Source organism: Diplotaxodon limnothrissa, linkage group LG12, assembly GCF_057381915.1.
Source record: "Diplotaxodon limnothrissa isolate DT_005_m linkage group LG12, D_limnothrissa_male_GT1.1, whole genome shotgun sequence".
Classification (NCBI taxonomy): Eukaryota; Metazoa; Chordata; class Actinopteri; order Cichliformes; family Cichlidae; genus Diplotaxodon; species Diplotaxodon limnothrissa.
The window spans coordinates 14,711,682-14,725,974 of NC_140607.1; the positions used below are offsets into that span (position 1 = coordinate 14,711,682).

The 14,293-nt window shown below is 44.0% G+C and overlaps 1 protein-coding gene across 1 annotated transcript; it reads left to right on the forward strand.

Moving 5' to 3' along the window:
- Nucleotides 1-461: 461 nt before the first annotated feature.
- Nucleotides 462-14,287, forward strand: snrnp200 (small nuclear ribonucleoprotein 200 (U5)). Its single transcript, XM_085367172.1, has 44 exons — nt 462-717; nt 936-1,099; nt 1,991-2,162; nt 2,252-2,444; nt 2,541-2,596; nt 2,678-2,776; nt 2,885-3,037; nt 3,128-3,227; nt 3,315-3,451; nt 3,532-3,609; nt 3,728-3,901; nt 4,034-4,171; nt 4,257-4,412; nt 4,504-4,674; nt 4,761-4,954; nt 5,057-5,180; nt 5,980-6,129; nt 6,234-6,476; nt 6,571-6,759; nt 6,854-7,051; nt 7,143-7,295; nt 7,379-7,459; nt 7,623-7,706; nt 7,854-7,960; nt 8,044-8,162; nt 8,251-8,405; nt 8,606-8,795; nt 8,886-9,059; nt 9,187-9,347; nt 9,462-9,689; nt 9,815-10,006; nt 10,130-10,308; nt 10,412-10,563; nt 10,685-10,793; nt 10,905-11,013; nt 11,092-11,281; nt 11,368-11,532; nt 11,638-11,759; nt 11,859-12,002; nt 12,732-12,908; nt 12,999-13,159; nt 13,275-13,356; nt 13,450-13,542; nt 13,624-14,287. Exons 1-44 carry the CDS (start codon nt 673-675, stop codon nt 13,771-13,773), a joined length of 6,411 nt encoding a protein of 2,136 aa, XP_085223298.1. The 5' UTR covers nt 462-672; the 3' UTR covers nt 13,774-14,287.
- Nucleotides 14,288-14,293: the final 6 nt, after the last annotated feature.

The following is a 14,293-nucleotide window of genomic DNA, read 5'->3' on the forward strand; positions in this document are numbered from 1 at the left end:
TATATGGAACTTGGCCTTCAATTTGGAGATGGTACAAGAACTCACTCCAGATAATGCTACAACTAGGACACCAGCTTAAAGTTGCCCTATGGCACAGGCCCTATCCAGATCAGTCAAATGTGCCATGCTTGGAGCAGACACCAACTGAAACTGACTGCTGTAACAGGGTCCATGCTCACAGGTGGTGCTAATCAGCGTCTGACTGTCAACACCTGATTCTGGGGTACCAGATGCTAAAGCTAAAAAAGCTAAAGAAAGAAAGAAAGAAAGAAAGAAAGAAAAAAGCTGTTAGCAGAGGAGATTTGGCAAGTTTACATAAGTTTATATACCTATGAATACACCAAACAATAGGACATCGAAACGAAATAAACTTAGCCTGCAGGGGGCGCTGCTCCTTTGCCTCGCTGATCCTGCGCTGACCTTTGACAGCGGAAGAGGAAGAGCGCGGCTTGTTGTGCGCTCGTGTTAGCGGTGCTATTGTAACGTATGGGAAACGCATTTTGTTGTATGAAACTCGGACTTTTCAAAAACTGGCTAATGCTACAAGTTTAATCAGTGCACTCATGTTCACAGCGTCTCTTTAAGCAGGCAGAGTGAGGTCGACTCTGTGGATAATAACAGTCAGTTAGCCGTTTCACAAAGTGCGCTAAAACCTGAGGGAAAACCAGCACCATGGCGGATGTTACTGCTCGAAGCTTGCAGTACGAGTACAAAGCGGTGAGTGTATTTAGAGTGAGACAAAAAAATAAAAACAAAATCAGAGGCAGCGGTCGATATTCTGTAAAGTTATCAGGAAAGGTGTTTGGATTGTACTGTTTTTAATTGATATTTCTCCTTGTTTAGCTAGCCGTAGTGCTAACTAGCACTTACTTTAGCCTGTTGCAGCGCAGACTGATGTGTCTCATAATCACACTGTTTTTATGCCGAACTCTTAGAACTCTAACTTGGTGCTTCAAGCCGATCGCTCTCTGATCGACCGCACCCGGAGAGATGAGCCCACCGGTGAGGTGCTGTCCTTGGTCGGGAAGCTGGAGGGGACCAAGATGGGTGACAAGGCCCAGAGGACCAAACCTCAGAGGCTGGAGGAGAGACGAGAAAAGTCAGTGCATACAGCTACATATATTGTTCATGTGAAGTTAAAGCAATACATAATTTATATACACTACCGGCCACTTTGAAGTTCCTTTTCCCATTGTCATTAATGCAAATGTGCAATAGCTAATTACATGCCAGCATTTAAGCAATAAGGCATAGTCAACCTGCATATCAGAATGAAGAAGAAAGGTGGGGTGACTTTGAACATGTCTGAGTATGCAGAAAAGCATCTCTGAATGCACAACATATATGGATGGTATTATTTGGGATAAACAACATGAAAGCAAGACTGCTGATGGTCTAATAGTGTAGGGAATCTTTTTGTTTAAGTATCCCATTATAATTGCAGTGTACCTTAATCTGACAGCTGTTTATAGCAGGATAACGCACTATGTCACAAAGCTCAAATAGTCTTAAACTGGTTTCTTAAACATGTCAGTCCAATAGAGCACCTCTGGGATGTGGAGGAACAGGAGATTTGCATTATGGATGATGTATAGTTGTCCAATCTGCAGCTACTGTGCGATGCTGTCATGTCAGTGTGGCCCCAACTCTCTGAGAAATATTGGCTTTAACTTGTTGAATCTATAGTTTGAAGGCAAAACTGGTTGATTTAAAACAAAACAAAACAATCCGGTATTAAAAATCACTTCATTAGTTCCACGTGACAACTTAATTTTGAAAAACTGAAAATAAAAGCATGGGGAAGAATAGCTGTCAAGTTTGATGTGTCTTCAAGGCCATTCTCAAGAAAAAAGAGAAAAAGTGAACATATGTGACATGCCTTGGAAGATGTTTGCCACTCAAATGGCCAAACATGGCTCTGCTGTTAACATATGATCTTTTTTTTTTTTTTTGTTAATCTTTTTTTTAAATTATTATTATTTTTATCCAGGAGAAGAAAAAGAGATGAAGACAGACACGACATTAACAAAATGAAGGGCTTTACCCTTCTATCTGAAGGCATTGATGAGATGGTGGGCATTGTGTACAAACCAAAAACCAAAGAGACCAGAGAAACATATGAAGTGTTACTGAGCTTCATCCATGCTGCTTTGGGAGATCAGGTCAGCGAACGCCACAACTGCTTTCTTGAAATATTCTGTTTCTGTTACATCTTGCGTGTTTTACTCACTATCTCATTACATTTTTACAGCCGCGTGATATTCTCTGTGGAGCAGCTGATGAAGTTCTGGCTGTGCTCAAGAATGACAAAATGAGGGACAAAGAGAGGCGACGGGAAGTAGAGCAGCTTCTCGGACCTGCTGATGACACGCGCTACCACGTCTTAGTCAATCTGGGCAAAAAGATCACAGACTACGGGGGGGACAAAGACTTGCAGAATATGGGTAAGCACGTTCAAAGTAACTGTGAAATGAAAACTGTACAAGATCCATCAGTTTTCCCTAAAAATATTCATTATGTGCGGTATTTTCTATCCACAGATGACAACATTGACGAGACATATGGTGTCAATGTTCAGTTTGAATCTGATGAGGAGGTGAGGCTTGCGGCTCTTAAGATTTACAGCTGAGCACATTGATGAGTTTGTGTCACTGACTTTTCCTGTCTTAACATACAGGAAGTTGATGAAGACCAGTATGGCGAGGTACGAGATGAACACTCAGATGAAGACAGTGAAGGAGTGGAGGCAGCTGTGGATTCCACTCTCTCAGCTAATGTAAGTTTCCATTAATGGCATTACTGTATTAAGCCCATGTTTGTATTTAGTCTTTGTGAGATATTGCAACTATGCTGCACAGTAACTAATAAATTACCTTTCACTTAGCTCGGTGGTGCGGGTGACGTGATGACAGTGAAGAAGAAAGATTTACATCCTCGAGACATCGACGCCTTTTGGCTCCAGCGTCAGCTCAGCCGGTTCTACGATGACGCCATTGTCTCACAAAAAAAGGCAGATGAGGTCTTAGAAATCCTCAAGGTAGGTTTGTGACGTTCCCTGTGCTTTTGTTTGTTTAGAGCAGGTAAGTTTGTATTTGTCAACATCATTCTTTCGTCTCTTATTTTACAGACCGCCAGTGACGACAGAGAATGTGAAAACCAGCTGGTGTTGCTGCTCGGCTTCAACACCTTTGATTTCATTAAAATCCTGCGTCAGCATCGTCGCATGAGTAAGTCTGCTTTGTTGAGTGAAACTGTTACAGAGCTAATGTCTTTGAAAATGTACTGATTTCTTTCTCTTCCCCCTTGACACACAGTCCAGTACTGTACCATGCTGGCAAGTGCTCAGAGTGAGGCAGAAAAGGAGCGCATCATAGGAAAGATGGAGTCTGATCAGGAGCTGTCAAAGATTCTCTACCAGCTGCAAGAGACGGAGAAGGAGGATATTATTCGAGTAAGGAGGCTTGATTGTGAGATTATGTGAACTCTTTGTGAGTCTCAGTTTGTCACATTATTTATTTTTGTGTCCTTTAGGAAGAGCGGTCTCGCAGAGAGAGAGTGAGGAAGTCCCGTGTTGATGACTTGGAAGCAATGGACATAGACCATGGAGAGGTATATAACACTTTCAGTATATTAAGTACAAATCATCCTGTCAGGAACATTACTTGTTGTCAGTTTTCTTTTAGACATTTCTAAACGGCATAGGAAAATTGTCCTTTCTGTCCTACAGTCAGTGGCCCCTCGACAGCTGCTAGACCTTGACGACCTGACTTTCAGTCAGGGGAGCCATTTCATGGCCAACAAGCGTTGCCAGCTGCCAGATGGCTCTTTTCGTAAACAGCGCAAGGGCTATGAAGAAGTCCACGTACCTGCCCTCAAACCTAAACCCTTTGCTGAAGATGAGGTTTGTCAGTTATGTTTCTTCATGGGAGCATTTTAATTGTCCAACTGAGCAGCAGCTGAGGAAAAATAATAGTAATAAGTAGCATATAACTGTGTTAGGATCCTACAGTCAGCACTGTTTTTGTGTCATCAGGTACTTGTTCCCATTGAGAAGTTGCCCAAGTATGCCCAGGCTGGATTTGAAGGCTTTAAAACCCTGAATCGCATTCAGAGCAAGCTGTTCAAGACCACCATGGAGACAGATGAGAACCTGCTAGTCTGTGCTCCAACGGTGAGCACGCTTTGTTAAAGCCAAAAGTGTGTCAGTACTTTGCCCCAGCTGGATTTTGTCTAATGAGTTTGTGTTGTGCACACAGGGAGCCGGTAAGACCAATGTCGCCCTGATGGCAATGCTGAGAGAAATTGGAAAGCACATCAACATTGATGGAACAATTAATGTGGATGACTTCAAAATCATCTACATAGCCCCCATGCGCTCTCTAGTACAGGAGATGGTGGGAAGTTTTAGTAAGGTGAGCCTTGTCTGTCCTGCGCGGCTTTCTTTGCATACTTGACCATCATCAGGGAGCACAAATCTGAAAACCTTTTCCATCCTTTTCCCAGCGTTTGGCAAGTTATGGCATCATAGTGTCCGAGCTGACGGGAGACCACCAGCTCTGTAAAGAGGAGATTAATGCCACTCAGATCATTGTCTGCACTCCAGAGAAATGGGACATCATCACTCGTAAAGGTGGTGAACGTACCTACACCCAGCTAGTGCGCCTCATTATCATAGTAAGTGAACAGTTTTGTCACTAAAAAGAGCAAATGTGCTAGTTGACTTGACTTTTAATGATGAACAATTTAATGTGGGTGTTCAGGATGAAATCCATCTGCTGCACGATGACCGTGGACCTGTGCTGGAATCTTTGGTGGCGAGGACCATCCGCAACGTGGAGCTGACCCAGGAGGATGTGCGTCTGCTGGGCCTCAGCGCCACACTGCCAAACTATGAAGACGTGGCTACCTGCCTGCGTGTCGATCCTGCCAAAGGGCTCTTCTACTTTGACAACAGGTGTGGTGCTTAAGCAAAAAAAAAGTTTTTATGATGATTTCTATGAACAGCTGTTTGTTTTCTCTTCCTTATTGCTTATTACTGTACCGCTTTTCTCTGTAGTTTCCGTCCCGTGCCCCTGGAGCAGACTTATGTTGGTATCACCGAGAAGAAGGCCATCAAGCGTTTCCAGATCATGAATGAGATTGTCTATGAAAAGATAATGGAGCATGCTGGAAAGAACCAAGTGAGTCCTGTTTGACTTGTTCTTCCAAAGTGATATAATTCGGTGACCTGAATTAGCCAAGCGTCATCTCAGATGTGTCTGCTAAAATATGTTTTACTGCCAACTGAGCTTTGTAAATGCTACTGACCTCATTTTAATTAGACACCTCTTTATTTTTTTCCTATTCATTTATTTATTTTTGCTGGATAAGCACAAACTTAGATTTTTGAAACCGGGGACTCCTAACACTGTCTTCTCAGTCACAGTCTGCACTTCGCCTCTATCGTATAAACCTCTTCTGCAAGAAAACCACAACTCCTGTTTTTGTTTTTTATCATTTTTGCCCTCCAGTGAAAAACAAGACATTTGACATTGTGCTGCTTTCATTGTTGTTACTATGTGGCTTATGTTATAAATTGATCCCACACTCATGTTTCCATATCCATGCATTTTACATCTGCCCTAAAAAGCGACAGTTCACTCACTGTTAAGTGATCAGTATATCAAGATAAAGGAAAGAGGTGAAGCCCAACAAAATATCAAGAGGAAGTAGATTTCCATAGATAAACCTGCAGGTTACTACTCTCTGTAACTCTCCTCTCTGGCTCCCAGAGGTGGAGGGTCGAGGTCCCTCTAAACCCGGGCCTCCTTTCAGCCCTGTGTCCACACAGACCTTTCCAGTGTGTAGGTGCTCTTGTGTGTTTACACACAGGGAACTCACAGGTTTTGAATGCAACTTCTTACTTCAGTGTTGTTTCTCTAAAAAATCTACAGCACTGCGTTACCAAATCTGAAAGCCTTACTTTTTTCCTCCCATCAGGTTCTAGTGTTTGTCCATTCCAGGAAGGAGACAGGGAAAACTGCCAGGGCCATAAGGGACATGTGCCTGGAGAAGGACACTCTGGGTCTTTTCCTCCGAGAGGGTTCTGCATCTACTGAAGTGTTGAGAACTGAGGCGGAGCAGTGCAAGGTGAGCAAATGTCATTAACTGGAAACGTTTTTTTTTTTAAAACTCTTGTGTGGTAAATGCTTTTAATACCAGAACTGAGTGCTAAATTTAACCTTCTTATGCAGAACCTAGAGCTGAAGGATTTGCTCCCATACGGCTTTGCAATCCACCACGCTGGTATGACCAGAGTCGACCGTACGCTGGTGGAGGATTTGTTTGCCGATCGACATATCCAGGTTCTGGTGTCTACAGCTACTTTGGCTTGGGGTGTCAATCTGCCTGCACATACTGTCATCATCAAAGGGACCCAAGTGTACAGCCCAGAGAAAGGCAGATGGACTGAACTGGGTGCCCTGGACATTTTACAGGTCAGCCCATCCTTTCTTGTTATCAAACATAGTAACGGCTGCTTTAGTTTGCAGCTTCACTAACTCTATTTATCGAAAATGTGTTTGATTCCAGATGCTTGGTCGAGCTGGCCGTCCTCAGTATGACACCAAAGGAGAGGGAATCCTGATCACGTCTCACGGAGAGCTGCAGTATTATCTGTCCCTGCTGAACCAGCAGCTGCCCATTGAGAGTCAGATGGTGGGCAAGCTGGCTGACATGCTCAATGCAGAGATAGTACTGGGAAATGTGCAGAATGTAAAGGTGAGTGTCCTGAAATGTACATGTAGCTATTTAAGACAGAAGGATCTAATTTTCCTCATTGCTTTAAGTTTCAATTTCTCAAATTTGTTATTAGGATGCTGTGAACTGGCTTGGCTACACGTATCTCTATGTGCGCATGCTTCGCAACCCCACCCTGTATGGTGTTTCTCACGACGACCGGAGTACAGACCCCCTGCTGGAGAGGCGCAGGATGGACTTGGTGCACACAGCAGCCAACATCCTGGACAAGAACAGTCTCATCAAATATGACAAGAGGACCGGCAGCTTCCAGGTATGCACATCTCAGCTGAGTGTTGGTCGTTTTATTCTTGGTTGTAGATATACTGATTAGAAGCTTCACTTTTTTGTCTCTTCACCCAAAGGTTACAGACCTGGGCCGCATTGCCAGTCACTTCTACATCACCCACGACTCAATCCAAACCTACAACCAGCTGCTGAAACCGACGCTCAGCGAGATCGAACTCTTCCGAGTGTTCTCACTGTCCTCAGAGTTCAGGAACATCACAGTGAGAGAGGTATGCTGACCCCCCACACAGCAACGATGGTTTAAATATTAGATCTAAAATGAAGAAAAGCAACATACAGCTTTATCTTGTAGGAAGAAAAACTGGAGCTTCAAAAGTTACTGGAAAGAGTTCCTATCCCTGTGAAGGAAAGCATTGAGGAGCCCAGTGCGAAGGTAAAGACAACCAGTGATGGTGTTTATGAAACGCAAAATATGATCTGCTTGGTTTCCAGAAAATGCACACTGTGCTTTTATAAAGAGAAACATTACTTAACATTTGGAGTGGTTTGCAAATTGCAGTAAATAATATTTCGTGTGCTTTGTGTTCTCATTTCAGATCAACGTGCTGCTCCAGGCATACATCTCTCAGCTGAAGCTCGAAGGCTTTGCTCTCATGGCTGATATGGTGTATGTAACACAGGTACAGAAACGGCGTACTTCCGTTATTGATTTACTTTTCCATGTTTCCCTATATGCTTATTTAAAATTTTTATTTCATTTTAGCTTGAAGGAAAAGTCCCAGGCTTGATATAATTCATAGAAATTTCCTTGTATATTCTTCCTGCAGAGTGCTGGGCGATTGATGCGGGCCATATTTGAGATTGTGCTAAGCAGAGGCTGGGCTCAGCTCACAGACAAGACCTTGAATCTCTGCAAGATGATCGATAAGAGAATGTAAGCTCTTTCTTCACTCCTAGATTAACACTGCCTTTGCTTGGTCAAAGCTACAGGCATCTGATACTCTGTCCTCTGTGCAGGTGGCAGTCCATGTCTCCTCTGCGTCAGTTCAAGAAGCTGCCAGAGGAAGTGATCAAGAAGATTGAGAAGAAAAACTTCCCATTTGAGCGACTCTACGACCTGAACCACAACGAGATTGGTGAGTTTCCTTCCTCTGTGTTACGGTTTCTGAATTTTTTCCTCAGCCTGGAGAGTAATTAAAAACCTCCTGGATGTTTGGTTTCTAGGTGAACTGATCCGAATGCCAAAGATGGGGAAGACTATTCACAAATATGTCCACCAGTTCCCCAAGCTGGACTTGGCCGTTCATGTGCAGCCCATCACTCGCTCCACACTCAAAGTGGAGCTTACAGTCACACCCGACTTCCAGTGGGATGACAAGGTCAGGACTTAGATCTATAATGGGATGCTAATCAGACAGTTTTTCCAATACTGTTGTACTCCAGGGGGGGGGGCAAAATCAGGGTATTGGTCCCAGTATGTTGACTGCACCCTTAATCCCTGAAAAAAATGATCAGCCCAGAGAACACACTGAACTCTCTTTTTTCTATACTCCTGACTTACTTTCGTTTTCCTGTTTAGATTCACGGGTCGTCTGAGGCTTTCTGGATCCTTGTTGAGGACGTGGACAGTGAGGTCATCCTCCACCATGAGTATTTCCTCCTCAAAGCCAAGTACGCCCAGGACGAGCATCTTGTGACTTTCTTTGTCCCGGTGTTCGAGCCTCTTCCACCGCAGTACTTCATCCGTGTGGTCTCAGACCGCTGGCTGTGTAAGTGCTTTGATTAAAAAGTGTCATAGCTTCACATCACAATCATGTCAGCATTTTAATTCATGTTTGTTTCTTTTGTTTTTCCCCAAGCCTGCGAGACTCAACTCCCAGTATCTTTCCGTCACCTTATCCTACCAGAGAAGTACCCCCCACCCACTGAGCTGCTGGACCTGCAGCCTCTTCCTGTCACTGCCCTCAGGAACTCTGCCTTTGAGGCGCTCTACCAGAACAAGTTCCCCTTCTTCAACCCCATTCAGACACAAGGTAGAGACTACATGCTGTTCTCCTTAATCCAATTTCATCGTCATTTAAAAGTTGCTTCCCCGTTAGGAACAGTGGTCTGTTTTCACAAAATTTTCTTCACTCATTTTTTTTACTTTTACTCCCGCAGTCTTCAATGCTGTGTACAACAGTGATGATAACGTGTTTGTGGGAGCTCCCACCGGCAGTGGAAAGACCATCTGTGCAGAGTTTGCCATTCTGAGAATGCTGCTGCACAATGCAGAAGGTCGCTGTGTCTACATCACCCCAATGGAAGCACTGGCTGAACAGGTCTGAATTAAATTAGATTTTGGAGCGCACCTATGAAAACTGGCAAACTGTTTTTCTTCCAGCTTGATTCTGTTAGATCTAAAACTGACATGAGTGTGGTTATCCTTGTCTCAGGTGTTTATTGACTGGCACCAGAAGTTCCAGGACATCCTGGACAAGAAAGTTGTGTTGCTGACAGGAGAGACTAGTACTGATCTGAAGCTCCTGGGAAAAGGTGACATTATTATCAGTACCCCTGATAAATGGGACATCCTGTCTCGTCGTTGGAAGCAGAGGAAGAACGTCCAGAACGTCAGCCTTTTCATTGTGGATGAGACGCACCTTATCGGAGGCGAAAATGGAGTAAGAACAGAATACTACTTGCTGCTGCGCGCGCGTGTGTGTGTGTGTGTGTGTGTGTGTGTGTGTGTGTGTGTGTGTGTGTGTGTGTGTGTGTTGTGTTAATGGATTTTGTTTCTTGTCATCAGCCTGTGTTGGAGGTCATCTGCTCCAGGATGAGATACATCTCTTCCCAGATTGAGCGTCCCATCCGTATCGTGGCCCTCAGCTCATCTTTGTCCAACGCCAAAGATGTGGCCCACTGGCTGGGCTGCAGCACCACAGCCACATTCAACTTCCATCCCAATGTCAGACCCGTGCCTCTGGAGCTGCACATCCAGGTCTGTAAACAGCATGTTAGTCAACAAAAAGAGAAATGTATTTCTTAAATTGATCAGTGCTCACAGCCAAGAAAGTACCTGTCAGGTTTCTGATTGGCTGTCAATCTTTTACTGTTTTTCTAGGGTTTCAATGTGAGTCATACTCAGACTCGCCTGCTGTCCATGGCGAAGCCGGTCTATCACGCCATCATGAAGCACTCTCCCTCGAAGCCAGCCGTGGTTTTCGTCCCATCCCGCAGGCAGACTCGCCTCACAGCGATTGACATTCTCACTTTCTGTGCTGCTGATGTGGTTCCTCAGAGGTCAGTCAGCACGTCAAGATTTTCACCTTAGACAAATTCATGGAAATGATGCCAGCATCACATCTTCACACTGTGGTCAAAGAGTAAATGTCTGTCTCTGCAGGTTCCTGCATTGTGCTGAGAAAGACCTGGCTCCATTCCTGGAGAAAATAAATGATTCTACTCTGAAAGAGACTCTGGCCAACGGCGTGGGATACTTGCACGAGGGCCTCTCTGCAACTGAACGCAGAATAGTGGAGCAGCTCTTCAACTCAGGTATGACTCACTTCTGCTGCACTTTGTGCTGGACAGGTAGGTGGTTTTTAGAAAAGGGGAAAAAACAAAATTGAGACTAATTTTTTATTCATTTTTTCCTTCTCTTCTTCTGCTTTGACAGGTGCTGTTCAGGTCGTCGTGTCCTCTCGTTCACTGTGCTGGGGCATCAACATCTCAGCACACCTTGTCATCGTCATGGACACCCAGTACTACAATGGCAAAATTCACGCGTAAGGCATCTTCTGTTTATACTGGCTTTTTTTTTTGTTATATGAAACATATTTAATGAAGGTTAGTATGTACTCTGCTGGTGATATTGACTTTTTGCTTTCTTCTATCAGATATGTGGATTATCCCATATATGATGTCCTCCAGATGGTGGGCAAGGCAAACAGGCCAATGCTGGATGATGAGGGGCGCTGTGTAATCATGTGTCAAGGCTCTAAGAAGGTAGACAGACCTCAGTCACTTCTGGCTTTGAAACAATGACTGTACAACAGAACAAACCACTTTGTTTTTTCTTGATAGGATTTCTTCAAGAAGTTCCTGTACGAGCCGCTGCCGGTGGAGTCTCACTTGGATCATTGTCTCCACGACCATTTCAATGCTGAGATCGTCACCAAGACAATAGAGAACAAGCAGGATGCTGTCGACTACCTGACATGGACATTCCTTTACCGCCGTATGACCCAGAACCCCAACTACTACAACCTGCAAGGTGAGTCCCGTCCTTCAAAGGGAATAACCGACTTATACTTCGGATGTTGGGACCATGTTGAGCTGTGGCTTCTGTCCTCCTGACAGGCATGTCACATCGCCACCTGTCTGACCACCTGTCTGAGCTGGTGGAGAACACATTACACGACCTGGAGCAGTCCAAGTGCATCAGCATCGAGGATGAGCTGGATGTAGCACCACTCAATTTGGGCATGATTGCTGCCTACTATTACATCAACTACACCACCATCGGTTTGTGCTTGCACTTCCTGGATTTTTTTGTATTTGTGTCATCATTCCTTCACGTATGTGTTCAACTCAAGCCTAACTGTGGTGCTTTGCTCTTGTGTCGTACAGAGCTCTTCAGCATGTCACTGAACGCCAAGACAAAGATCCGCGGCTTAATTGAGATCATCTCCAATGCTGCCGAGTATAAGAACATTCCCATCAGACACCACGAGGATGCACTTCTCCGACAGGTAAAGAAAGTGACGAGACTCAAAGAGAGCAGCATTAACACATCTGCAAAAAGACACCAAGATGAAATAACACACTTTTATGTGCTCTTTGCATTTCAGCTTGCACAGAAAGTGCCCCACAAGCTGAACAACCCGAAGTTCAATGACCCCCACGTGAAGACTAACCTGCTGCTGCAAGCCCATCTCTCCAGGATGCAGCTGAGCGCTGAGCTCCAGTCAGACACCGAGGAGATCCTCAGCAAGGTCCAGTTTTTTCTCTGTAAAGCCTAACAGTTATGTTTCTGGATTTTTATCCATCTATATGTTTTTGAACAAGCTATTACTTGCACAAAAAGCACACATATAAACAAAATGTGTCTTAAAAAGAATGAACAAAATCGCCAGACCAGTTACACACATCCAAAAAGACAACAAACAAACAAGGAAATGAGCACGCTTCCATATTTGATACATAGGAAAGAAATTGCTGCCAGGTTTCAAAAAACAGTTAGGCTGATGTTTTAGTAAAACAGTTGTAAAACATACATGATGTCCTAAATCCACTGTACATGTGATGGAGGTGAGGAGTCCTCTTACTGTAGGATGAGCCTTCTTATCACATGAACAAAAGACGGCTTGTACCCTGTTCAGATTCACATTTCAAGGGCTTACACCAAAACATTGCTGTAATAGATTTTAGAAAGCATTTAAAAATTAGACAGGTAAATTTGTTAATTTTGGATTTGACTGAAATATATGACAAAGGCCCAAAAAGACTTTAGAATGATCCCATAGGGAGTGGGTTAGATCATGAGATCACTGTAAATCAGTGATTCCCAAAGTGAGTGCCGTGAGTGAAATTCAGTTTTAATTCATTTCAATTTTACTTACATAAACGCCAAATCACAACAGCAGTCGCCTCAAGATGCTTTATATTGGAAGGTATATTTGTACACTTAAAGAATATGTGTGTGTGTGTTGTCTTTTTTGTAGGCTGTCCGACTGATTCAGGCGTGCGTTGATGTGCTGTCCAGCAACGGTTGGCTGAGTCCTGCACTGGCTGCTATGGAGCTGGCTCAGATGGTCACTCAGGCCATGTGGTCCAAGGACTCGTACCTCAAACAGCTGCCATTCTTCACCTCGGAGCACATCAAGCGCTGCACAGAAAAGGTAAAATGATCCTAGGAAAGTCTGACTCTCACTTTAGTGTAGATGAATCTCATGCTGATTGAACGTGCTTCCGTTTCCTTTGCTCATAAGGGAGTGGAGAGCATCTTTGACATAATGGAAATGGAGGATGAAGACAGAAGCGCGTTGCTGCAGCTCTCGGATGCCCAGATGGCCGACGTGGCTCGCTTCTGTAACCGCTACCCCAACATCGAGCTGTCGTACGAAGTGGCAGAGAAGGACAGTGTCAAGAGGTACGTGTACAGTCTGGCAGCAGCACTTTTCGCTGCGTTTCCTGGAAATGAAAAATTACATTACAAAATTGCACAGATGGGTGGGAAATTGATCTCTTTCCATATTTATTCACAGTGGCAGTCCAGTTCTGGTTCAGGTTCAGCTGGAGAGAGAGGAGGAGGTAACGGGTCCAGTCATTGCACCGCTCTTTCCCCAGGTTAGTACTTTTCAAACATCTTCATGACGTATATATTTCTTTAATTTTCACCTTAATGACCAACTCTTGTGGAAATACTTGTCATTGTTATAGAAACGTGAGGAGGGCTGGTGGGTGGTGATCGGAGACCCCAAGTCTAACAGCCTGATCTCTATCAAGAGGCTGACTCTTCAGCAGAAAGCAAAGGTCAGTGAGTCATCTTGTAATAGCCAGAAATTATGTTTTAACCACCAGAGGCCTCACTTAGTTTATGTCCCTCCACCGCAGGTCAAGCTGGACTTTGTTGCCCCAGCGATGGGCATCCACAACTACACCTTGTACTTCATGAGTGACGCATATATGGGCTGTGACCAGGAGTACAAGTTCAGCATAGATGTAAAGGAGGCTGACAGTGATGGAGACAGCGACTCGGACTAATCAGACTTGATTATTTTCTTCAGCGGTTCTGATAGATTGGGATCAGTAGTTTTCTTTTTTTGCTGTAGATATCCAACCTGATTGACATTTCTTTACTTTGACTCTGCCATTACCATCTCTGCTCTTGTGAAAATAATGTTTGTTTTCAGTTGCTTCTTAGTTAAGTCCTCTAAATGATGCCAGTCCAAGAATATAGTGTACAGGATCTGTTTGTCCACATGTAGTACAGATACATGGCTACCCAAGCCCCAGTCTGTTTTCAGTATAAGAAGTTTAACACTTTGTACTTTTGTGTCAGTTTTGGGATCTGACAAAAATTTAATTGGCCATTGTGGATTAAAGAAACACATAAATCCTGGGGATGGTGCATCCTTAAACCAGGTAGGGTGTTTAAAAACAACTGTCCGGTTATATTTTGGATTGAAATCATTTTATTATGAAATTTAATCCTTGGACTGGTTGAAGTGTTTTACTATGATGTGCTGTCTGAAATGCTTTTGCAATAAAAAGGAGAGGAAAC

Coding starts and splice junctions, on each gene's coding strand:
- snrnp200 (XM_085367172.1), top strand. CDS start 673: ATGGCGGATGTTACTGCTCGAAGCTTGCAGTACGAGTACAAAGCG. Junction 1,100..1,990: donor CTGGAGGAGAGACGAGAAAA/GTCAGTGCATAC, acceptor ATTTTTATCCAG/GAGAAGAAAAAGAGATGAAG. Junction 3,038..3,127: donor AGGTCTTAGAAATCCTCAAG/GTAGGTTTGTGA, acceptor CTTATTTTACAG/ACCGCCAGTGACGACAGAGA.